The sequence below is a fragment of the Triturus cristatus genome, chromosome 4_2 (genome assembly GCF_964204655.1).
Source record: "Triturus cristatus chromosome 4_2, aTriCri1.1, whole genome shotgun sequence".
NCBI classification, from domain to species: domain Eukaryota; kingdom Metazoa; phylum Chordata; class Amphibia; order Caudata; family Salamandridae; genus Triturus; species Triturus cristatus.
Genome location: NC_140586.1, coordinates 398346432 through 398372358, shown reverse-complemented (window position 1 = coordinate 398372358; position 25927 = coordinate 398346432). Strand labels below are relative to the sequence as shown.

Genomic DNA, 25927 nt, shown 5'->3' with positions numbered 1-25927 from the left:
AGTCATGCAAGGATATTCCCAGGGCGGGCAAATTTGCCATCCCAGCATTATTGTATGCTGATGATGCCGCGCTCTTAGCACGCACGGCAGTAGGGCTCCAAAATCTTTTAGATTCTTTTGCAAAATTCATGATTGCACTTGATCTCGGAGTGAATTTCTCCAAATCCCATGTGATGATTGTGGGCACCAAATCAAAGAGAGTAAAGACTATGTTTTGTGAAGGTCATGTTTTATCACGGGTTACGAGATTCCCTTATTTGGGGGTCATTTTTGATGACAAGTCCACCTGGGCCCCACAATTAGCTGCCAAACGTAACGCTTTTGCTAGGGCCACACTTGCTGTCTTGGAGTTTGGACGCTAATTGGGGGTGAAGCCCATGCAAGCTATGTTGAACATTTACGTAGCCAAATGCACCTCCATTGCACTGTATGGTGCTGATTTGTGGGGATTCAAAAACATCTCCGATTTGCAGGTTGTAGAAGATAGATTCTTAAAATCTTTACTATCCCTCCCCTGCTCAATATCGGGCTATATTGTCCACCAAGAATGTGGGATAGACTACCTAACGGACCGCATAGCTATTGCCCCACTCTTGAAATGGATCTCAATTTGGCTAAATCCTGAACTAGAATTGAATCACGCGATCTTAAAAGACTGCCTATCTTTAGAGCATGGCAAAACTATCCCGTGGTTGAATTATATTAACTATCTAGCCAGGTATTTGGGCCGACCTGACTTATTCGAAAATCCAAGTAATATAGTAAAGGGGGATCTAAAATGGGCTAAAGTTACCCATAAACAGAGAGCAATGCTAATAAGGGAAGAAAAGGAGTTACTCAAACCCACAGTAAGGGCTCATCAGCTGATTATCACGTCTAACAGCTTAGAGCCTTACCTGGGTATTGTTAATAATATGAACCATCGCTTTTTGTTAACTAGGTTCAGAATGAACAAATTCCATCTTTTACTTACTGACTCCCCTGGTTGGACGAAGGAGAGGGATCTGGGGATCTGTTCATGTGACAGATTTTCCATTAAAGATACCACGCACTTCATCTTCTTTTGTAGCCACCTGTCTTTAATCCGTAAAAAACACATTATTCCTCTTATAAAAAATAAAGGATTTAGACAGGTAAAACCAGCACTCATGTATCTTCAGATGTTGGGTTCTCCTTGGGAGATATTCAACATAGCTACTTTTTTAGTAATTTCAATGAGGCTGAGGAAAAAAATCACATGGTTATAATGTATATTACCTCTGAATTTTGACAATTGTTTTTTATTTCTCCTTATTAATATGTCTGTAATTTTATGTCAAATGTTTTTATAAATGGTTGTATTGTTTTATGTACATTGTACTTTTATGGTTTTTGCTATGAACCGAATAAAGTAACTTTGACTGACTGACTGAGTGCAATTAATGGCACTATTTGTATGTGGTATTTCTCCCAAAACATCAATCTCTCCATCAATATTATTCACCAATGCAAAATCCAAAGGCACATATAATCAGCATATTTAGTTTCACTTCAAGAACCTTGGTGAATTGGGTGCATCTAAGCCTCAAAGAAAGTGACTGCTTTTTAGTGAAGCTCCAGTGGCCCTTCCAAGGAAATACATCATGCAGCATGATCCTTCCCTTCTTTATACCTCTTCAGAGCGTTCTCCCCTCCAGAAGCCCCTGGGGGTGCCCATTAGACACTCCTTCATCTGGCACCCTTGTTTACCAGGACTCTGTACAGCAGCCAAGGAGAGCTTGGTGTGGCCTCTCTGAGCATCGATGCTTCAAGCCGAGAGCATCCTGCTTCGACATCAACATCGGGAGGTGCTGGTGATGCCTTCTTGGATTGTTTACAGCAATACTTTTCTTGGGTTGTAAAGGAGGGCTAAATTGGCCCTCTTCTCCTGGTCACCCTCTTATATTTGCTGTACCAGACTGGCCTTGATGTAACAAGTCATCTTTTCTGGCTTAACAGGAGAAGCCAGGAAACTTGCATTCCCTTTCCCCAGCAGGTGCTGGTGCTGGCATTTATCAATCTATCGGCAAGCCACCTCCTGGGAGTGGCCCGCTACTGCCTAATGCTCTACCTACTCCTTCGTTCTTGCTGTCTGTTTTTGAATGACGGGGGAGAGTCCTGTTCCTAGAATGCCTTAGCCCTCCATCTAAGCTCCTGACGTGGATTTCTTCAATACAGCAGAGGGTATAGTTCATCATACCCTCTACTCTCCAGAGTGCTTGTTCCCTGTCTGTGCGGCACAGATGTACAGCAAAAAGTTACAACTACAACTTACATTTGAAGAGGTGGCCAGACCCAAGAAGTCTGTTGATCCGGCTCTGCATACAATGTTCTCTAGTGTGGCACTCTTTAATCCATCATGGCCGAGATCAATCCTATTCGATCTACGATCTTCACAGTCGAACACTCCATGTTGAAAACGATGAAGGAACTTAAGACAACTTTGAATAAGATGATGCATCTTTGGCATAGACTAGATTTGACCAACAAACCTCCAGATGATCTAGTTCTCAGAGTGACAGAGGCAACAACATGGGGTAGGGAACTCTAGAATACAAATCTGGAGGATAGCATTCGTAGTAATACTATTTGGAGGCTAGTAAAGGTGTTTTGGTCTTTGGTCTTTCTCCAAACATTTCTTTTCACCATTCTAACCTTCACACCTCCCCTGGAGCTTCAGGTTGCTCATAAAATGGCAACACATACAACACCTACTAGTATTGTACCAAGGCCGATTATTGCCTACAATTTCTATGAATGATAAGCCATTCTATCTGAGGTGAGATGACACGACCTATAAGGACCAACTATGCTTACTTCTCCTATGAAACCCACATTACCTGGAAGAAGTTTCTAGCCTTACGCCCTGCTCTCAAGAAGCACAATCTATGCTTTGGCCTTTAGGATCCAGAACTTATGTTTGTCACTGTGAATGGTCACACCTAGGAATTTTGTGATCCAGCAGAACTTTGGCTGGAACAAGAAGGGGCCAACTCTGTAGATATGGACACGTCCCACCTTGACTCTTTGAAGCTTCTGAACCTCACTCGATCTCAGACTGTTCAAATTGGGTTTCTGGTTGGCAGAGGTATGCATCTTGTTCAAGCAGGAACCACAGTCCTAGTCAGGGTAAGTTAGATACACACCATAAATTAACTTAAGAGGGAATGTGTAAAGTATTAGTGCAAAACTTCAAACAGTAACATAGTGAAAACACCACAAAAAGACTCTACCTCCGCTTAGACAAATAGATTATGATTTTATAAATAAAACAAGACCAAAATGACAAAACTCTAATAAGTAGAAGTTGAGATGTGAATTTTTAAACATTAAATGTAAAAATGGTGCTTAGAGGCAATAGACGCCCATGACACGTGTCTGGTCGCGCTGAACTGGGGCAAAGTCAAGTGTTCAGGCAGACTGCAATGGAGTGCGGACCAGATACAGGATTCACGAAGGCTACTGAAAGAAGTATCTAGATCCTGGTTGTAAAAGCAAGATGCGGGGTGAAGCCGAGCGATGCGTCAGTGTCGATCCCACAGTTGCGGTGATAAAAATCTATTTTCTTCATGCAGTGGTGGCAATGCACCGGTTCAGAAGAAGATGCACCAAGCTCAGAGGTGTTGGTTCTGTGGACGATGCACTGAGTTTCTCCAAGCAGTCAAGGAGATGTGTCAATCTTCCCACACTGCAGCGGTGGCGATGCATTGGTTACGAGGCAACAGTTCTTTCAGGTGATGCACTAGTTCCGTATGTGAGGCGCCAATTCTGCTCCTGCAACTGCATTGATGTGTCGGTTCTGCTACACGCAGACAGGAGATGTGTCAGTTCGAATGGAGCAAGAACCTGGGTCCACTTTCAATAGAGCAGACACAGGAGCAGGTGGTTAAACGTTGATATCCCGGAGTCCCAAACAGTGGTGGCAAGCCAAGAAGCTCTTGGAGATCATTCTAAGTTGAAGCAGAGTTCTGTTCTTCCTCAGAAGGGTCAGAGGAAATCAACAGCAGGGCAGGACAGCAGGAAAATTGTTTTTTACAGAGCAGCAGTCTTGCAGAGTGCAGTCCTTGTAGCAGCACAGCAGTCCTTCCTGACAGAATTTCTTTACAGGTCCAGAAGTGTCTGATTTGGTGGGGTCAGAGACCCAGTACTTATTCTCAGTTGTGCCTTTTGAAGTGGGGATGAGTTCAAAGAAGGGTCTTTGAGGTGCACAGAGATCCTTTCTTCATAGACATGGCTCCAGACTCACTACCAGGCCCATTAAGATGGCGGGCAGAAAAACACCCCGTCCGCCATGGAAGCGGAAAACAAACACCCGCCGGCCCCGTGGGAAAACCGGCGGCCATATTAGCATTAACCGGCCAAAAAATCTGACCGTGCCAGTACGAGGTCAAGAATAACCGCCCGTAGCGGGTGGAGATGGGCAAAATCCATCCACGGCGGTCGGAATCGCGGCGGAAAAACAACAACCCGCCGCAAGTATAGCGGAGACACCGCCCCGGAAATTAGTATATCCCCGACGGTCCCGCGGTACGTACCGCCGTCTCCGATTGCCGCGATCGCACAATGGGATGAATGGGAGAGCCAGTGGAAGAGCTGAAGCACAGCCACCGCGGCGGACGAACCGTCAAAAATATGGCGGATGAAGCCAAAACCCCACAAGAAGGCCAAAAAGTGCACACAGAAAACTAGACATGCCTCCCAAATACACAAAACACACCCCAATGACACAACCACATGGTAAAACGAAAAAAACAAATCCCAGGACAACACACCTGTCAGCAACACCCCAATTGGACACACCCACATAGCTGAGTATAAAACCAGCCTCTTCCCTGACCACAATCCCTTGCAAAATCCAGGCGAGAAGTGACACATACCCCAGCTGACAGGAGAGGCAAAGGACACAACATCACCAGCCACGCCACACACAGCACCACCACCACCTCCACGCCAGCACAACTAACCCCCCGTGCCAACACAAACCATACACAGCATAACCACAACTGCCACTCACACTCCTGCACCCACAATCACTTTGCACACCACATGCCATAGCCACACAGAAAATTCCCAAATTCACTGTGAGTTGAAGGTCATGGTAGATAAGGTAGTCTGAGTGGAACCACAGCTTTTTGGTACCCTGGTCCAACAGACACCATTAGCCACAAGGACACAAATTTGGGCAAGGATAGTCCAAAGGGTCAATGCAGTAGGGACCACCCCAAGATCAAAAAAGGAGATCATGAAGAGTTGGCATGATCTGAAGAGGGTGGTCAAGGAGAGGAGGATCAAGAACCGTGAGCTGGCTCAGAGGACTGGCGGTGGCCCTCCCATTCCACCAAAACCATTCACACAATGGGAGGAGGAGGTGCTTGGCATACTGCATCCAGAAAGTCTCACAGGAGTAGCCGAGGGCTGGTAAGTATAAACAAATGATGACTGCCACTCTGTAATGTGCTGCCTTGCACAACTACAAAGCTACACCACCTAGAACACAAACCATCCATCTGCACCATACACTCACAAAACCATGGCTCACAGATCCAATATTCACCCACTCCCATTAACCCCAACCATAGCTAACAATATAACCATGGGGGAATGTGTACAGGCAGACAGCCCTACAACAACCACCAGGCCCCCTGGCCCACACCTGAGCAGGATGGATCCCTCCCCCACCCCACCCGGGAGCAGTTGAAAGCCATTGCAGTAAACCACACAAACTTACAGGTAGGTAGCCATCTTCCCTGGGAGGGTGTTTGTGTCTGGGAGGGCTGCACTACTACTCCCAACGTTCCCTCTGTGCCACACCTCAGCAGGATGGATCCCACCCCCACCCCACCCTGGAGCATTTGGAAGCCATTGCAGGACACCAATCAAACTTACAGGTAGGTAGCCATCTTCATAATGAGGGTGTCTGGGAGTAGCCATCTTCCCAGGGAGGGTATTTGTGCCTGGGAGGGCTGCACTACTACTCCCAACATTCCCCCTGTCCCACAGCCTAGCAAGATGGAGCCCTCCCACCACCCCACCCGGAAGCATGTGTCAGCCATTACACAACCCTCATCAAACTTACAGGTAGGTAGCCATCTTCTCTGGGAGGGTGTTCGTGTCTGGAAGGGCTGCACTACTACTCCCACCATGCCCCCTGTCCCACAGCCTAGCAGGATGGAGCCCTCCCACCCCACCCAGAGGCATGTGTCAGCCATTACACAACCCTCATCAAACGTACAGGTAGGTAGCCATCTTCCCTGGGAGGGTGTTTGTGTCTGGGAGGGCTGCACTACTACTCCCACCATGCCCCCTGTCCCACAGCCTAGCAAGATGGAGCCCTCCGACCACCCCACCCAGAAGCATGTGTCAGCCATTACACAACCCTCATCAAACTTACAGGTAGGTAGCTATCTTCCCTGGGAGGGTGTTTGTGTCTGGGAGGCTGCACTACTACTCCCAACATTCCCCCTGTCCTACAGCCTAGCAAGATGGAGCCCTCCCACCACCCCACCCGGAAGCATGTGTCAGCCATTACACAACCCTCATCAAACTTACAGGTAGGTAGCCATCTTCCCTGGGAGGGTGTTCATGTCTGGAAGGGCTGCACTACTACTCCCACCATGCCCCCTGTCCCACAGCCTAGCAAGATGGAGCCCTCCCACCCCACCCAGAGGCATGTGTCAGCCATTACACAACCCTCATCAAACGTACAGGTAGGTAGCCATCTTCCCTGGAAGGGTGTTTGTGTCTGGGAGGGCTGCACTACGACTCCCAACATGCCCCCTGTCTCACAGCCTAGCAAGATGGAGCTCTCCCCCACCCCACCCAGAAGCATGTGTCAGCCACTACACAACCCTCATCATACTTACAGGTAGGTTGCCATCTTCCCTGGGAGGGTGTTTGTGTCTGGGAGGGCTGCACTACTACTCCCACCATGCCCCCTGTCCCACAGCCTAGCAAGATGGAGCCCTCCCACCACCCCACCCAGAAGCATGTGTCAGCTATTACACAACCCTCATCAAACTTACAGGTAGGTAGCCATCTTTCCTGGGAGGGTGTTTGTGTCTGGGAGGGCTGCACTATGACTCCAACCATGCCCCCTGTCCCACAGCCTAGCAAGATGGAGCCCTCCCACCACCCCACCCAGAAGCATGTGTCAGCCATTACACAACCCTCATCAAACTTACAGGTAGGTAGCCATCTTCCCTGGGAGGGTGTTTGTGTCTGGGAGGGTTGCACTACTACTCCCAACATTCCCCCTGTCCCACACCTCAGCAGGATGGATCCCTACCCCACCCCACCCCACCCAGGAGCAGTTGGAAGCCATTGAAGTACACCAAACAAACTCACAGGTAGGTAGCCAGTACGTGCACGTCCACCCATTTTTCACTTATTAAAAGGTGCCATATGACAACACCAGCCCTCTCATTGCACAAAGAGGCATACCTACCCCATTGCCAAGCACAGTGTGCACACAGGTAAGCTAAGGAAACTGTCACAACCACCAAAGTGTGACACAGCAATGCACAAGTAGAGGAAAGCCAGGTAACAATCATGCACAGCAACTAGCTACATGTGCATCACCATGGGGCAAGTGCAACAAGCACCATTCGAAAAATATTAAAGCATGTGTGGTGGCACAAATCAAGATATGCACATGACAGGACAAAGGGATGCAGGACATGACAATGGCCAGTCCGTGGCCAGATGTGACGTCTGCTAGGTCAGACAAATAAACTATGAGTCCTCAATTAAACACATGTTGTGCCAGGCCCTAGATGGCAACAAGTCCCTGTAAACCTCAATTGTGCATGGTTTGCATGGTATGCCTTGACACCTCGCACCATGGACAAGTAATGCTTGTAACACTGCATCATGTCAGGAAGCACAGTACTGCACATAGTCAACAATGTGATGATGTGTCAATTGTGCAGTGTACAAAAAGTGAATGACACACAGCTAACACAAAGCTTGCTGGGAGCACTGCAATGACCATTTCACATCTGACCCACAGGTGACCAATAACTCACTGCCGAGGACAATACCAGCAACCTGCAGAGCCAGTCTCCACCCCCGGTACAAGGACTCTCGGATGTTGACTCCCAGAATTCCGTGGACGATGAGCTCGAGGCCGACCCATCTGGTGTGCCAGGGGGCAACAGGTCCCCGGACCCCATCGTCCCCCCCACCACATCTGCATCAACAACAACTCTACAGCAGATCCCTGCTGTCACAGCCTGTGCGGCCAAAGGCACCACCACCACCACCACCACCACCACCAGTGCTGCCGGCAACACCCTCCCTGTCCCAGAGGATGCCCGCACACACCATCCATGGAGGAGGGCAGGGAGAGGATGCGGGTGCCCACAGTGGTGAGGCAACAGGTCCGTGGCAGCAGGGCAGGTGGGAGGGCAGGGTCACCCAGGGACACCAGGGGGCTGGGCCCAAGAGGTCCACTCCCTGGAACACTATAAATTGGGTCCTCACCGCTGTTTGGCGGGTCCTCCATAGCGCGTTTAGCGCCCTTCCCGTAATTTTTGGGCGCCATCTTGGATAGGGAAAGCTGTTTGGGCGCCAGGCGACGTAGCGCTACAGCTGTCAGGGATCAGGTGGGTTGCTTGTGCCCTATATAGATCCCTCATGCAGGCACGCAGCGTGTGCGCGCAGCGTGTGGGCCGCAGTAACGCCGGAGTCACGCCAGAGTCCAGCCCGTCTGCGCCCATCCGCGCTAAGGACGGGCTGGACAGCGGGGAGAAAAGTCGGATTGCCCGAGGGACCATCGGACCGGCTATACGAGGCAGGACTTTATGACTCTGAAGCCGCCTGCACTCCCTTGTCATCATGGGTATGCGCCGGAAGGGTTCCTGACCTCCTTCAGTTGTGACTGTTTCCAGTCTTCTATTCCGGAGCAGATTCCTGTTACCGTAAGTTCATCTCTATTGCCGAGTTCTAAGCCAGGTACTAGCCTGAGGACCGATAAGGGCTTCCTCGTCAATGCGAGGTCATTGATCAAAAACAATCTCGCTTTCAAGGACTTTGTACTGGCCAGAGAACCCGCCTGGGTTTTTATAACAGAAACCTGGGCAAAGGATTCCTCGGGCCCTGACTTGGTTGAGGCGGTACCAGATGGCTATTCTCTAGTGAGGAAGGATAGAGTGGGTCGAAAGGGAGGGGGGCTTGGTATCCTCTATAGGGACTATCTGTCCTGTAATATCACTCCCCTGGAGGACTTTCAAGACTCTTTTGAGGCCCTTCAGTTCTCTATTTATGGACCCTATGCCGTACCGTTTATGGGTTTTCTCATTTACAGACCCCCTGGGACCAAAACCGATTTCGGTCTTCAAGTGCTTAACATTCTAGAGTCACAGTTTGGCTGTGAGCACATTACTGTTCTTGGGGATGTAAACTTCCATCTGGAGAACTCAGAGTCAACCGAAATTTCATCTTTATTGGATATGTTCTCTGGCTGCGGGCTGAGACAGTTAGTCAAGGGTCCCACCCATCAGGCTGGACATACGCTTGATGGGGTATTTTCCAATGATATTCGGCTGGAAACTGAGATTCCTTTCCCTCTCTCCTGGTCCGACCATTATGTGATCCCTTTGGTCTTAACAACTGCCTTGAACAGCAGAAAGGGAAATGTGCCCAGCAAGATGGTATGGAGACGTTATTTTAAAAACGTAACCAACAATGTGCTTGCCCCTAAGTTGTGGAGTCTAACGATTTCTCCGGAGGAGGATGTAAGATCTGCAGTTGATAGGATGGAGAATGTCATTAAAACAGCTCTTGATGAACTGGCACCAGCTACCCTGCGTTATTCTGCCAGAAAAAAGTCCCTCCGCCCCGTGGTTCTCTGAATCACTTAGACTTCTCAGGCAGGGACTACGGAGACAGGAACGTCTCTGGAGGACCAGTTGGGACTTGCGTGAGAGGGACGAGCATAAAATCCTCCTAAAGAACTACAAGAAGGAGGTTATAAAAACTAAACAAGAGTATTTCACCTCTCTTACCACCTCTCTCTCCTCTCCGAAAGATCTCTTTAAGATTGTTGATACACTCATCTCACTGAAGACGCCTGATCCTGTGGTTAGTTCACAGCAGCTCTGCAATGATGTTGCACAATTCTTTAATTCTAAGATTGTGGACATACATTCTGCATTAGAGCGTCAAAGGTTAACTCTATCCACCCCCCTGTGTACCTCTGTTACCTCGGTAACATTACCGGAGGAAGTATCTCTAGGGGGCCTGTCTAGTTTTCCTCCCCTTTCCTTACAGGAACTTAAAGTTCTTTTAACTAAGATCAGGTCGGGGTCTCCATTAGACCCTTGCCCTTTGAAACTTCTTATAAGAATAAAGAAACTTGGCTAAGAGGGATCAATCTCTTGTTTATTTTTACTCAAGAAACAATAAATTTTCTCGGTAATTACTTATTTCTTATAAAAAACTGTATTCATCATTATTTATCAGGGACGAATATCTCTTGGTGGACATCAGAACACTTCAACACATAATATATACAAATTTGAACAGACATGAAACAAAACAAAAACCTCTATCTACAATTTCATTAAATCATATGAATACAAATACACATACACTTTATGTACACAGAAAATTATCAAATGTCAATTCCCCTAATCGTGGTTCCAAATCAATGTATACTTGTTATTTACAGTAATACATTTGGAGGAAATCCTTTTTGGCATCCGAGGTATTACTCCTCTCCTATTGTTTTATGTGTCTGCCAAACAAAATAATTCTTGGATCAACACAATCAGTGGATTCCTCCTACGTCAATATGTCGACGCGTTCGCGTTTCAGCCTCCAAATATTTGGCCTCTTCAGGACGGGGATAACAAACTATCTACAAAATGATGTGATAAAGTAAAAATAAATTAATAACAACAACTATTTATCTCAAGCTATCCCAGATTAGCCCATGCAGTGCTCGGAAGGACCACGCGTGAAGGACTCAGCGAAAACACGGGAACAAAACCTTAGTCCCAATCAATTTCAAATGTTATATTTCATTTCAAACCAGGCGGGGTGGCAACAGCAGGGATTCTAAGGAAGTAGGTGCAGGAAGAATAAGTTCTCAAATGGTTGTGATTACTACCTGGAGTGCGAAAGACCCACCACCACTGAAGTAGGCACTGCCAGATTGCTTTGTACCTGGTTAAAGTCCAGGCGGGTATCGCAGGAGCAGTTACGCAAAAACAAAGTCTTCTCAGCGTCTCAAATGTCTACTGCCTGGTTCTGGTCCGGGCGGACCTCTCATGTAGCGTTACGCAAACTCAATGTCTTTTCCACATCTAAAATGGAGTATACAATTAAAACCACTCGAGTTCAAAGTTACGATAGGTACGTGGGAGAAAGTCGTCTACCCTCATAGTGCGCCTAGGGGAGGGAAAATAAGGATTACCTGGTCCATTGCCTCAGCATGTGGACGTCACCGTACGTCTGGTTCAAAACGTTAAGGGGTCGCTTAAAATTCTTCCACTCGATCCCCACTCACTCATCCACTGGGGGAAACAACAAAGACAGATCTAATTTCACTGTCTAATCGAATGCTCTCAATAACGATACACCAACAAGTTCTACACGTACCCTGATATGCAGGTACGGCGCACTCATATCGAGTCATCTTAATAGATACATATATACTCAAAACGATGTCGCACTCGCGCTCTATGACAGTGACTAAAAACTATTCACGCGAAAATTACTAAAAATATGCTAACAAGCATCCTCAGCACGTTACCAAACGGTGCAAATCATACACACTTACATGATACGGGAGGTAACGTACACGCCTCTTACTCCGCCGCTTCTGTTCCACCAAATGAAACCGCGCGGACGACCGCAAAGGTAGCTTGTTTATTAGCGTGTGCGTACGTAAACGCGCCACGGGCAGCGTGCAGATTGTGCGAAAGGGAGAGAGGACTATTCTCCACCCAGAAGGTTACACGTCCAGTATACCGTATTCTACTTCAACGTGCTCTGGTCAGTTACATAGTTGAGCGGAATGGTGTATAAGTCAACATACGTAACCTGACAAGGGAACTTATTAAAACGCTGGGGGCAAAATATTGATACAAGAGAAATCCCTCTGTTGTAACCTATTAAAAATACCCACCTAGCCGTACTCAGAGTTATTTATACTGGAAAGCGTAACTCACACTTCGGTCATCTACATCCATAAAGCTAAATGGCATCAAGTGTCTCACTGAGAACGGGGAGGGTACATGGAAGGACCCACTCCCATTCCACCCTTAGATCATTCCGGGTCACTGCATGAGCCAACCAGCGGGCTTACATTCTCACCGTGTTTCGTAATCACTAACACGTCATATTCTTGCTGTTCAAACTAAATTAGCATCTTCCTACATCACACATGCCCTGCTTTACTAACTGGAAATCTTAGATCAAGGCCCATAGTTCATCTCTCTCGTTAAGGCCCTCTATCACAGTATGGTATCGTTCAATGAGGCGGGCTTCTATTCGGTTCAATTTCATCTCCAATTCTCCCTTGTTGTTTGCCTTAACTACAGCTAAAACAGTCCATTCAATATCGTTCTCATTATGACCTGCTTCGACATAGTGCTGTACCAGGGGTGCTCCCTGTGTTCTACACCTGATACGCGATTTATGTTGTAAAATTTGCGATTTTACCATCTGTGTCGTCTGCCCGATGTACATTTTCCCACACGGACAGGTTACCGCATATACCACATTTTTGGTATTGCAGTTGGAGAATGTTTGCATCACATGCTCTTTGTCGTTAATCTGCAGACTTTTGGTGTCAGTCGTATAGGCGCAGGCCACGCAGTTATTACAGCGATAGTGACCTGTTACAGCAGGTAAACCCAATAGGGATCTGGTGTCATTTTTCTGCATTGGCTCCCTCATGGCTCTCACAAGATATTGCCGCAAGTTTTTGCCTTTCTTGAAGGCGAAGAGTGGTTTGGGTATATTGAACTGTTCGATCAGCCTCCAATTTCTCTGAATGATTTTTTTAACTTTATTTGCTTTGGGATTAAATGTAAGTACACAAGTCATGCATTCCTTCTTATCGTTTTTTTTTGGTGTTAGTAAGTTTTCCCTCGGTGTAAACCAAGCCCTTTTTAAAGCAGCTCGTACTAATTTTTTAGGGTATCCTCTCGCGCATAATTTCTCCTGTAATTTATTAGCATTCTCAAAGTAGTCATTCTTATTAGTACAATTTCGTCTTATTCTAAGAAACTGACCATAGGGCAAGTTTTCTTTCAGGCTTCTAGGGTGACCAGATGAAAATTCTAATAGGGTGTTTCTATCTGTAGGTTTCGTATACAGACTAACTTCCAGGCCTCCTTCGTTGTCACAGATACATACATCCAAGAAACTAATCTTCGTATTGTTGACATCTTTCGTGAAATTTAAATCTGGTGTACGATCGTTCTGCCAATTATGGAAACAATCCAATTCTTCTGAGTTCCCACTCCAAATAAGAAAAATGTCGTCAATGAAACAAACCCATTTGTTGATGTTATTGAAGAAAGGAGTGGTTTCATTGAAGATATATCGTTTCTCGAATTGGTCCATCACAAGGTTTGCTATTTCGGGCGCGAAACAGCAACCCATAGCCACGCCCTTTATTTGGAGGAACAACTCATTTTTGAATGCAAAAAAATTATTTTTCAGGCAGATTTTAGCCAATTCTATTAGAAATTCTGTCGGTACTTGAAATGGTCTAGTTCTCTGATTGAGAATCAATTCCATCACTACGATGGCCTCATCTTGAGGTATGTTCGTATACAGGCTTTCTATATCAAAAGAGACCAACAATTGTTGATCTCTATTAAAAGCCACATGTTCAATTTTAGAGATGAGGTCCATCGTGTCCCTGACATACGCCTGCGTTGTGCTCACAAATGGTTTGAGGAAGGTGTCTATATACTTCGCCAGGGGTTCTAATATCGATCCACAAGAGGAGATAATAGGGCGACCGGGAGGGTTAATAGCATTTTAAGTACTTTTGGGAGTATATAAATCAAAGGCACTTTTTGTTTAGTGGTATTTAGATATTCATACTCCTTTTTGCATAAAAACCCACTTTCTAGGGCTTTGGTCGTTAGATGTAGAATTTTAGCTTTTAGTGCCCTAGTAGGATTATCAGAGACTTTTCGGTAATGCGAGGCATTATTAAGTTGTCTATACACTTCACTGTCGTAGTCATCTATATCCCAAACCACAATTCCACCTCCCTTATCAGCTGGTTTTATCACTGTCAGGGGATTATTCATAAGGTTTCTTAGGGCCTGATGTTCGAATTTAGAAAAATTATGTTTGAATGTAAGGCGCTTGCTGTTTAAATTGTCAATTTCTTTTAGTACCTGATTTTCAAAAAATAGAATCTCATCGGGAATCATCTCACTCTCTGGGCAGAAGGAGGATTTATTCTTTAGTCCACTTGTATTGTATTCCTGCATTTCATCAGTTTGGGAGAAGAATACTTTCAATCGGATCTTTCGTAAAAATTGTAGTATTTCGGTTTTTGTTTCTACCGGGTCTTGTAGGGCTACTGGAACAAAGGACAATCCCTTTTCCAAAACCCTCATTTCCCAGGGTGTTAGCGTGTGTTTGGATAGATTGTAAATGGGCATCAACAAGGTATTGGACTTCTCTACAAAATCATTATTGATGCCTTTACTAACGTCTACCGTCTGTACACTCGCTGGCGTGTTCGGAAGAAATTCTGTTCTGGTACTGACTGATGCATGGGTGCCCTCCATCCCCCTCGAAATCCTCTCCCCCTGCGAGTGCCTCTGTCTAAAAAAGGTTGGGGGGCGCTGGGGTATTGGTAGAATGGCTGGTAGGGTTGATAATAAGTTCCTGTTCCTTGATCTGAGTCTGAGGATGAGTCTGAAAACGTTACGAACCTAGTGCGTGACCTCCCCTTATAGGGTAAATTTAGGGAGCTAGGATTGTTGTTTTTAAAGAAATCTTCTTTTAGATATGGATATACTAATTCATGTCTATAGTTTTTTATGTCTCTACTCAATTTGGTTGTTTTCAGATTTACTGTGTGTGTTTTGAACTCAGCCAAGGTTTTATTGATATTTTCCAAAAGTACCTTAGCATCTGTGATAGTCGAATCACTGGCAATTTCTTCTTCTAACCTTTTTATTTCTTTTAACTCCTCTTCACTGATACGTAATGCAGTATTGATTGATAATACAATCCAGTCTCGTGAACATTTAGTCCCTATACCACTGAAGTCTACGAGGTAGGGTTTATCATTAATAAAGATCACCGGGACATTTTTCACTTGAAGGCCTACTGGAATGGTGTTGGTCTTTAAATATTCAAGCAGTACCTGTGCGTGCAGCTGTGTCCTAGTATTTTTCTTTTTTAATTGAATCAGTCTTTCTCCTTTATCCGAGTTGACAATCCTATCACCTATGGAGTCGCCTCCCAAGAGTGAGGGAATTAATTTCAATCTATTGATTTCCTCTTCAGAATAACTGACCATGTGTAATTCCATAATCCACTTACTCCCACCCACAGTAACCCTTCCTCCACACTGAACAGAACAAGTCAGGACAGCTTACAAAATTGATAAATCAACAAAATTATTTACTGACGCAAAACAAAAGATATTCGTCTCTCTGAAATCAATTTTTCATTATCGGACACCAACTACATGAAAAACTGGTCAATCACCCTCACACTTGACAAAGTGTAACAAACTATCAAAAAAGTCTAATGGGGCATACCCAAATAACCCTCCCACGCCTGGGTAAGGAACATCTAATAAGAATAAAGAAACTTGGCTAAGAGGGATCAATCTCTTGTTTATTTTTACTCAAGAAACAATCAATTTTCTCGGTAATTACTTATTTCTTATAAAAAACTGTATTCATCATTATTTATCAGGGACGAATATCTCTTGGTGGACATCAGAACACTTCAACACATAATATATACAAATTTGAACAGACATGAAACAAAACAAAAACCTCTATCTACAATTTCATTAAATCATATGAATACAAATACACATACACTTTATGTACACAGAAAATTATCAAATGTCAATTCCCCTAATCGTGGTTCCAAATCAATGTATACTTGTTATTTACAGTAATACATTTGGAGGAAATCCTTTTTGGCATCCGAGGTATTACTCCTCTCCTATTGTTTTATGTGTCTGCCAAACAAAATAATTCTTGGATCAACACAATCAGTGGATTCCTCCTACGTCAATATGTCGACGCGTTCGCGTTTCAGCCTCCAAATATTTGGCCTCTTCAGGACGGGGATAACAAACTATCTACAAAATGATGTGATAAAGTAAAAATAAATTAATAACAACAACTATTTATCTCAAGCTATCCCAGATTAGCCCATGCAGTGCTCGGAAGGACCACGCGTGAAGGACTCAGCGAAAACACGGGAACAAAACCTTAGTCCCAATCAATTTCAAATGTTATATTTCATTTCAAACCAGGCGGGGTGGCAACAGCAGGGATTCTAAGGAAGTAGGTGCAGGAAGAATAAGTTCTCAAATGGTTGTGATTACTACCTGGAGTGCGAAAGACCCACCACCACTGAAGTAGGCACTGCCAGATTGCTTTGTACCTGGTTAAAGTCCAGGCGGGTATCGCAGGAGCAGTTACGCATCATGTAAGTGTGTATGATTTGCACCGTTTGGTAACGTGCTGAGGAGGCTTGTTAGCATATTTTTAGTAATTTTCGCGTGAATAGTTTTTAGTCACTGTCATAGAGCGCGAGTGCGACATCGTTTTGAGTATATATGTATCTATTAAGATGACTCGATATGAGTGCGCCGTACCTACATATCAGGGTACGAGTAGAACTTGTTGGTGTATCGTTATTGAGAGCATTGGATTAGACAGTGAAATTAGATCTGTCTTTGTTGTTTCCCCTAGTGGATGAGTGAGTGGGGATCGAGTGGAAGAATTTTAAGCGACCCCTTAACGTTTTGAACCAGACGTACGGTGACGTCCACATGCTGAGGCAATGAACCAGGTAATCCTTATTTTCCCTCCCCTAGGCGCACTATGAGGGTAGACGACTTTCTCCCACGTACCTATCGTAACTTTGAACTCGAGTGGTTTTAATTGTATACTCCATTTTAGATGTGGAAAAGACATTGAGTTTGCGTAATGCTACATGAGAGGTCCGCCCGGACCAGAACCAGGCAGTAGACATTTGAGACGCTGAGAAGACTTTGTTTTTGCGTAACTGCTCCTGCGATACCCGCCTGGACTTTAACCAGGTACAAAGCAATCTGGCAGTGCCTACTTCAGTGGTGGTGGGTCTTTCGCACTCCAGGTAGTAATCACAACCATTTGAGAACTTATTCTTCCTGCACCTACTTCCTTAGAATCCCTGCTGTTGCCACCCCGCCTGGTTTGAAATGAAATATAACATTTGAAATTGATTGGGACTAAGGTTTTGTTCCCGTGTTTTCGCTGAGTCCTTCACGCGTGGTCCTTCCGAGCACTGCATGGGCTAATCTGGGATAGCTTGAGATAAATAGTTGTTGTTATTAATTTATTTTTACTTTATCAGATCATTTTGTAGATAGTTTGTTATCCTCGTCCTGAAGAGGCCAAATATTTGGAGGCTGAAACGCGAACGCGTCGACATATTGACGTAGGAGGAATCCACTGATTGTGTTGATCCAAGAATTATTTTGTTTGGCAGACACATAAAACAATAGGAGAGGAGTAATACCTCGGATGCCAAAAAGGATTTCCTCCAAATGTATTACTGTAAATAACAAGTATACATTGATTTGGAACCACGATTAGGGGAATTGACATTTGATAATTTTCTGTGTACATAAAGTGTATGTGTATTTGTATTCATATGATTTAATGAAATTGTAGATATAGGTTTTTGTTTTGTTTCATGTCTGTTCAAATTTGTATATATTATGTGTTGAAGTGTTCTGATGTCCACCAAGAGATATTCGTCCCTGATAAATAATGATGAATACAGTTTTTTATAAGAAATAAGTAATTACCGAGAAAATTGATTGTTTCTTGAGTAAAAATAAACAAGAGATTGATCCCTCTTAGCCAAGTTTCTTTATTCTTATTAGATGTTCCTTACCCAGGCGTGGGAGGGTTATTTGGGTATGCCCCATTAGACTTTTTTGATAGTTTGTTACACTTTGTCAAGTGTGAGGGTGATTGACCAGTTTTTCATGTAGTTGGTGTCCGATAATGAAAAATTGATTTCAGAGAGACGAATATCTTTTGTTTTGCGTCAGTAAATAATTTTGTTGATTTATCAATTTTGTAAGCTGTCCTGACTTGTTCCGTTCAGTGTGGAGGAAGGGTTACTGTGGGTGGGAGTAAGTGGATTATGGAATTACACATGGTCAGTTATTCTGAAGAGGAAATCAATAGATTGAAATTAATTCCCTCACTCTTGGGAGGCGACTCCATAGGTGATAGGATTGTCAACTCGGATAAAGGAGAAAGACTGATTCAATTAAAAAAGAAAAATACTAGGACACAGCTGCACGCACAGGTACTGCTTGAATATTTAAAGACCAACACCATTCCAGTAGGCCTTCAAGTGAAAAATGTCCCGGTGATCTTTATTAATGATAAACCCTACCTCGTAGACTTCAGTGGTATAGGGACTAAATGTTCACGAGACTGGATTGTATTATCAATCAATACTGCATTACGTATCAGTGAAGAGGAGTTAAAAGAAATAAAAAGGTTAGAAGAAGAAATTGCCAGTGATTCGACTATCACAGATGCTAAGGTACTTTTGGAAAATATCAATAAAACCTTGGCTGTGTTCAAAACACACACAGTAAATCTGAAAACAACCAAATTGAGTAGAGACATAAAAAACTATAGACATGAATTAGTATATCCATATCTAAAAGAAGATTTCTTTAAAAACAACAATCCTAGCTCCCTAAATTTACCCTATAAGGGGAGGTCACGCACTAGGTTCGTAACGTTTTCAGACTCATCCTCAGACTCAGATCAAGGAACAGGAACTTATTATCAACCCTACCAGCCATTCTACCAATACCCCAGCGCCCCCCAACCTTTTTTAGACAGAGGCACTCGCAGGGGGAGAGGATTTCGAGGGGGATGGAGGGCACCCATGCATCAGTCAGTGCCAGAACAGAATTTCTTCCGAACACGCCAGCGAGTGTACAGACGGTAGACGTTAGTAAAGGCATCAATAATGATTTTGTAGAGAAGTCCAATACCTTGTTGATGCCCATTTACAATCTATCCAAACACACGCTAACACCCTGGGAAATGAGGGTTTTGGAAAAGGGATTGTCCTTTGTTCCAGTAGCCCTACAAGACCCGGTAGAAACAAAAACCGAAATACTACAATTTTTACGAAAGATCCGATTGAAAGTATTCTTCTCCCAAACTGATGAAATGCAGGAATACAATACAAGTGGACTAAAGAATAAATCCTCCTTCTGCCCAGAGAGTGAGATGATTCCCGATGAGATTCTATTTTTTGAAAATCAGGTACTAAAAGAAATTGACAATTTAAACAGCAAGCGCCTTACATTCAAACATAATTTTTCTAAATTCGAACATCAGGCACTAAGAAACCTTATGAATAATCCCCTGACAGTGATAAAACCAGCTGATAAGGGAGGTGGAATTGTGGTTTGGGATATAGATGACTACGACAGTGAAGTGTATAGACAACTTAATAATGCCTCGCATTACCGAAAAGTCTCTGATAACCCTACTAGGGCACTAAAAGCTAAAATTCTACATCTAACGACCAAAGCCCTAGAAAGTGGGTTTTTATGCAAAAAGGAGTATGAATATCTAAATACCACTAAACAAAAAGTGCCTTTGATTTATATACTCCCAAAAGTACATAAAAATGCTATTAACCCTCCCGGTCGCCCTATTATCTCCTCTTGTGGATCGATATTAGAACCCCTGGCGAAGTATATAGACACCTTCCTTAAACCATTTGTGAGCACAACGCAGGCGTATGTCAGGGACACGATGGACCTCATCTCTAAAATTGAACATGTGGCTTTTAATAGAGATCAACAATTGTTGGTCTCTTTTGATATAGAAAGCCTGTATACGAACATACCTCAAGATGAGGCCATCGTAGTGATGGAATTGATTCTCAATCAGAGAACTAGACCATTTCAAGTACCGACAGAATTTCTAATAGAATTGGCTAAAATCTGCCTGAAAAATAATTTTTTTGCATTCAAAAATGAGTTGTTCCTCCAAATAAAGGGCGTGGCTATGGGTTGCTGTTTCGCGCCCGAAATAGCGAACCTTGTGATGGACCAATTCGAGAAACGATATATCTTCAATGAAACCACTCCTTTCTTCAATAACATCAACAAATGGGTTTGTTTCATTGACGACATTTTTCTTATTTGGAGTGGGAACTCAGAAGAATTGGATTGTTTCCATAATTGGCTGAACGATCGTACACCAGATTTAAATTTCACGAAAGATGTCAACAATACAAAGATTAGTTTCTTGGATGTATGGATCTGTGACAACGAATGAGGCCTGGAAGTTAGTCTGTATACGAAACCTACAGATAGAAACACCCTATTAGAATTTTCATCTGGTCACCCTAGAAGCCTGAAAGAAAACTTGCCCTATGGGCAGTTTCTTAGAATAAGACGAAATTGTACTAATAAGAATGACTACTTTGAGAATGCTAATAAATTACAGGAGAAATTATGCGCGAGAGGATACCCTAAAAATTTAGTACGAGCTGCTTTAAAAAGGGCTTGGTTTACACCGAGGGAAAACTTACTAACACCAAAAAAAAACGATAAGAAGGAATGCATGACTTGTGTACTTACATTTAATCCCAAAGCAAATAAAGTTAAAAAAATCATTCAGAGAAATTGGAGGCTGATCGAACAGTTCAATATACCCAAACCACTCTTCGCCTTCAAGAAAGGCAAAAACTTGCGGCAATATCTTGTGAGAGCCATGAGGGAGCCAATGCAGAAAAATGACACCAGATCCCTATTGGGTTTACCTGCTGTAACAGGTCACTATCGCTGTAATAACTGCGTGGCCTGCGCCTATACGACTGACACCAAAAGTCTGCAGATTAACGACAAAGAGCATGTGATGCAAACATTCTCCAACTGCAATACCAAAAATGTGGTATATGCGGTAACCTGTCCGTGTGGGAAAATGTACATCGGGCAGACGACACAGATGGTAAAATCGCGAATTTTACAACATAAATCGCGTATCAGGTGTAGAACACAGGGAGCACCCCTGGTACAGCACTATGTCGAAGCAGGTCATAATGAGAACGATATTGAATGGACTGTTTTAGCTGTAGTTAAGGCAAACAACAAGGGAGAATTGGAGATGAAATTGAACCGAATAGAAGCCCGCCTCATTGAACGATACCATACTGTGATAGAGGGCCTTAACGAGAGAGATGAACTATGGGCCTTGATCTAAGATTTCCAGTTAGTAAAGCAGGGCATGTGTGATGTAGGAAGATGCTAATTTAGTTTGAACAGCAAGAATATGACGTGTTAGTGATTACGAAACACGGTGAGAATGTAAGCCCGCTGGTTGGCTCATGCAGTGACCCGGAATGATCTAAGGGTGGAATGGGAGTGGGTCCTTCCATGTACCCTCCCCGTTCTCAGTGAGACACTTGATGCCATTTAGCTTTATGGATGTAGATGACCGAAGTGTGAGTTACGCTTTCCGGTATAAATAACTCTGAGTACGGCTAGGTGGGTATTTTTAATAGGTTACAACAGAGGGATTTCTCTTGTATCAATATTTTGCCCCCAGCGTTTTAATAAGTTCCCTTGTCAGGTTACGTATGTTGACTTATACACCATTCCGCTCAACTATGTAACTGACCAGAGCACGTTGAAGTAGAATACGGTATACTGGACGTGTAACCTTCTGGGTGGAGAATAGTCCTCTCTCCCTTTCGCACAATCTGCATGCTGCCCGTGGCGCGTTTACGTACGCACACGCTAATAAACAAGCTACCTTTGCGGTCGTCCGCGCGGTTTCATTTGGTGGAACAGAAGCGGCGGAGTAAGAGGCGTGTACGTTACCTCCCGTATCATGTAAGTGTGTATGATTTGCACCGTTTGGTAACGTGCTGAGGAGGCTTGTTAGCATATTTTTAGTAATTTTCGCGTGAATAGTTTTTAGTCACTGTCATAGAGCGCGAGTGCGACATCGTTTTAAGTATATATGTATCTATTAAGATGACTCGATATGAGTGCGCCGTACCTACATATCAGGGTACGAGTAGAACTTGTTGGTGTATCGTTATTGAGAGCATTGGATTAGACAGTGAAATTAGATCTGTCTTTGTTGTTTCCCCTAGTGGATGAGTGAGTGGGGATCGAGTGGAAGAATTTTAAGCGACCCCTTAACGTTTTGAACCAGACGTACGGTGACGTCCACATGCTGAGGCAATGGACCAGGTAATCCTTATTTTCCCTCCCCTAGGTGCACTATGAGGGTAGACGACTTTCTCCCACGTACCTATCGTAACTTTGAACTCGAGTGGTTTTAATTGTATACTCCATTTTAGATGTGGAAAAGACATTGAGTTTGCGTAACGCTACATGAGAGGTCCGCCCGGACCAGAACCAGGCAGTAGACATTTGAGACGCTGAGAAGACTTTGTTTTTGCGTAACTGCTCCTGCGATACCCGCCTGGACTTTAACCAGGTACAAAGCAATCTGGCAGTGCCTACTTCAGTGGTGGTGGGTCTTTCGCACTCCAGGTAGTAATCACAACCATTTGAGAACTTATTCTTCCTGCACCTACTTCCTTAGAATCCCTGCTGTTGCCACCCCGCCTGGTTTGAAATGAAATATAACATTTGAAATTGATTGGGACTAAGGTTTTGTTCCTGTGTTTTCGCTGAGTCCTTCACGCGTGGTCCTTCCGAGCACTGCATGGGCTAATCTGGGATAGCTTGAGATAAATAGTTGTTGTTATTAATTTATTTTTACTTTATCACATCATTTTGTAGATAGTTTGTTATCCCCGTCCTGAAGAGGCCAAATATTTGGAGGCTGAAACGCGAACGCGTCGACATATTGACGTAGGAGGAATCCACTGATTGTGTTGATCCAAGAATTATTTTGTTTGGCAGACACATAAAACAATAGGAGAGGAGTAATACCTCGGATGCCAAAAAGGATTTCCTCCAAATGTATTACTGTAAATAACAAGTATACATTGATTTGGAACCACGATTAGGGGAATTGACATTTGATAATTTTCTGTGTACATAAAGTGTATGTGTATTTGTATTCATATGATTTAATGAAATTGTAGATAGAGGTTTTTGTTTTGTTTCATGTCTGTTCAAATTTGTATATATTATGTGTTGAAGTGTTCTGATGTCCACCAAGAGATATTCGTCCCTGATAAATAATGATGAATACAGTTTTTTATAAGAAATAAGTAATTACCGAGAAAATTGATTGTTTCTTGAGTAAAAATAAACAAGAGATTGATCCCTCTTAGCCAAGTTTCTTTATTCTTATTAGATGTTCCTTACCCAGGCGTGGGAGGGTTATTTGGGTATGCCCCATTAGACTTTTTTGATACTTTGAAACTTCTTAAACAATGTAAGGAGTGTTTTCTCCCCCCCTTACTAGATATTATGAATAGGGCAATGAGGGATGGGATTTTCCCCCCTCAATGGAAGAAAGCGCTAGTAAAACCTCTGTTAAAGAAGGCTACGCTAGACCCAGGGGTTCTTAAAAACTTCTGCCCCATTTCGCTGCTCCCAGCCCCTGCAAAGATGTTGGAAATTCATCTCAACCATCACCTTGCAGCTTTTCTGGAAACCTCTGGTCGGCTAGATCACTCGCAGCACGGATTTAGGAGAGAACATAGTACTGAGTCTGCCCTGACTATTGTGCTTGATAACATCCGCACCAGAGTAGATAAGGGTCAGACTACTCTCCTTATCCTGCTGGATCTCTCGGCTGCGTTTGACACCCTGTCTCCCTCAGTCTTAACAGCCAGGCTGAGAGAGATAGGGGTTGAGGGGCCCGCACTTAGTTTGCTGGCCTCTTTCCTTAACCAGAGGGAGCAGAGAGTAAAGTTGGGGGAGTTTTTGTCTCCATCCCATCCTGTGATTTGTGGGGTTCCTTAGGGGTCGGCATTAAGTCCGACCCTCTTTAACATCTATATGACCCCACTTGCCAGGCTTATTAGATCGTGTGGGATGGAGGTAATCTCCTATGCCGACGACACACAGATTCTTCTGTCTTTCGCCCAACCTGACACTCTTGTGGCTTCCAATCTTAGAAATTGCATGGAAGCCATTGCTCAATGGATGACCTGTAATTCCTTGAAGCTCAATGGCGAAAAGACAGAGATTCTGGTGTTTGGAGGAAAGGAGGACTTCTGGTCGGCGGAGTGGTGGCCTATCTCGTTGGGGATGTGCCCGACCCCTACGACCCTGGCTAGAAATTTAGGAGTCATGATTGACCCGAACTTGGGGATGGACCAACAAGTTAAGAGAACTATCTCCACTTGCTGGGGCCTAATAAACATCCTACGGAGGAGTAGACATTGTCTATCTCCTCAAGCAAGAAAACAGATCGTCTTGGCAATGATAGGCTCCAGATTGGATTATTGTAATGCCCTTTACTTAGGCATAAACAAGGGCTTGCTAACATGACTACAAATAGTGCAGAATGTTGCGGCCAGGTTTGTATTGGACTTGCCCAAACGGGCTTCTGCGCAGGCTGCCAGAAGGTCCTTGCATTGGCTCCCAATTGAGGCCAGGATCTCTTTTAAGTCCCTGAGTCTGACATATGGGGCTCTGGCCACAAATAGGTCTGGAGGCTTAAGGGATTTGTTGGCCCCTTACACACCCTCTAGAAATCTCCGTTCGGCCAACAAATTTCTGCTATCAGTTCCCCGAGTTCGTAAAGCCAAATGGGCTGGCAGAGCTTTTTCATCTTTAGCCCCAGGCTGTGGAATATGCTGCCAGGGGAAATTAAATCTCTTCCCTCCACGCAAGCCTTTAGGAAGGCCCTTAAGACGTGGCTATTTGCCAGGGCCTACCCTTAGCTTGGATCAGTCTTCTTATGAATTTTTTTGGTTAGGCGCCTTGATGCCTTCGGGCTTAGTAGCGCGATTACAAATTCTTTTTCATTCATTCATTCATTCATTCACATCACCAGAGTCCTCAGTGCATACAAACAGGCCCAGGGACGAATGGGCCGGTCGGACGATCTGTTGCACGAGATCATCCTGCTGATGAGGTCCCTCGACACCCACATGGGACAAATCGTGGACCTCTTGGGCCAACAAGTGGCGGTACTGAGGGAAAGGCATGCACCACAGACAACACCTTCACCTCCCTCTGGTGGGCTGCATAATGACAGTTCACCATCCCCCCCTATGCCCACAGAGAGGGGTGAGTCCTCAGACCCCACTGGCCCTGCAGCAGGCCCCCCCCTGCAAAACAATGAAGGGGCCGTCCCAAGAAGGCCCTGGGAGTATCTGGAGGCCAAGTACCTGCCTGACGCCAATCACGGAGCCAGCTATGATAGCAACCCTCTCCACCACTGCATTGACTCTTTGGACTGTCCTTCCCCACACTGCCTTGTGAATGGCATCCGTCTATTGGACTGGGTCACCACAGCAATGTGGTAACTACTCGACTATCTCATCGACCACGACTGTCAACTCACTGCTCCCCCCAATGGAAATGTACACCCCCCTTGCATCTCACAATAGTAAATAAAATATCCTCACACACATGTTGTTGTGTCTGCTCCATCTTTATTGCAGGGTGTACAGTCTTCAACATGATCACAATGTACCTGGATCATGGGCCGAATGTAGGCAACCAGAAGTCAAAGGCACCTAGGGAGACACA

General features: G+C 44.5%; 1 protein-coding gene across 5 annotated transcripts in view; it reads left to right on the top strand.

The window, feature by feature from the left end:
• LOC146833937 (uncharacterized) overlaps positions 1–25927 on the top strand; it is a 220052-nt gene that overhangs the window by 186059 nt on the left and 8066 nt on the right. The window contains exon 1 of one of the 5 annotated variants that reach the window (XM_085600104.1): positions 16970–17043. The exons of the other annotated variants lie outside the window; for them this stretch is intronic. Within the exon in view, the coding sequence (XP_085456230.1) occupies positions 17035–17043 (9 nt within the window). The 5' untranslated portion in view covers positions 16970–17034. Of the gene's footprint in view, positions 1–16969; positions 17044–25927 lie in introns of those variants that run through there. 5 annotated transcript variants of the gene reach the window in all.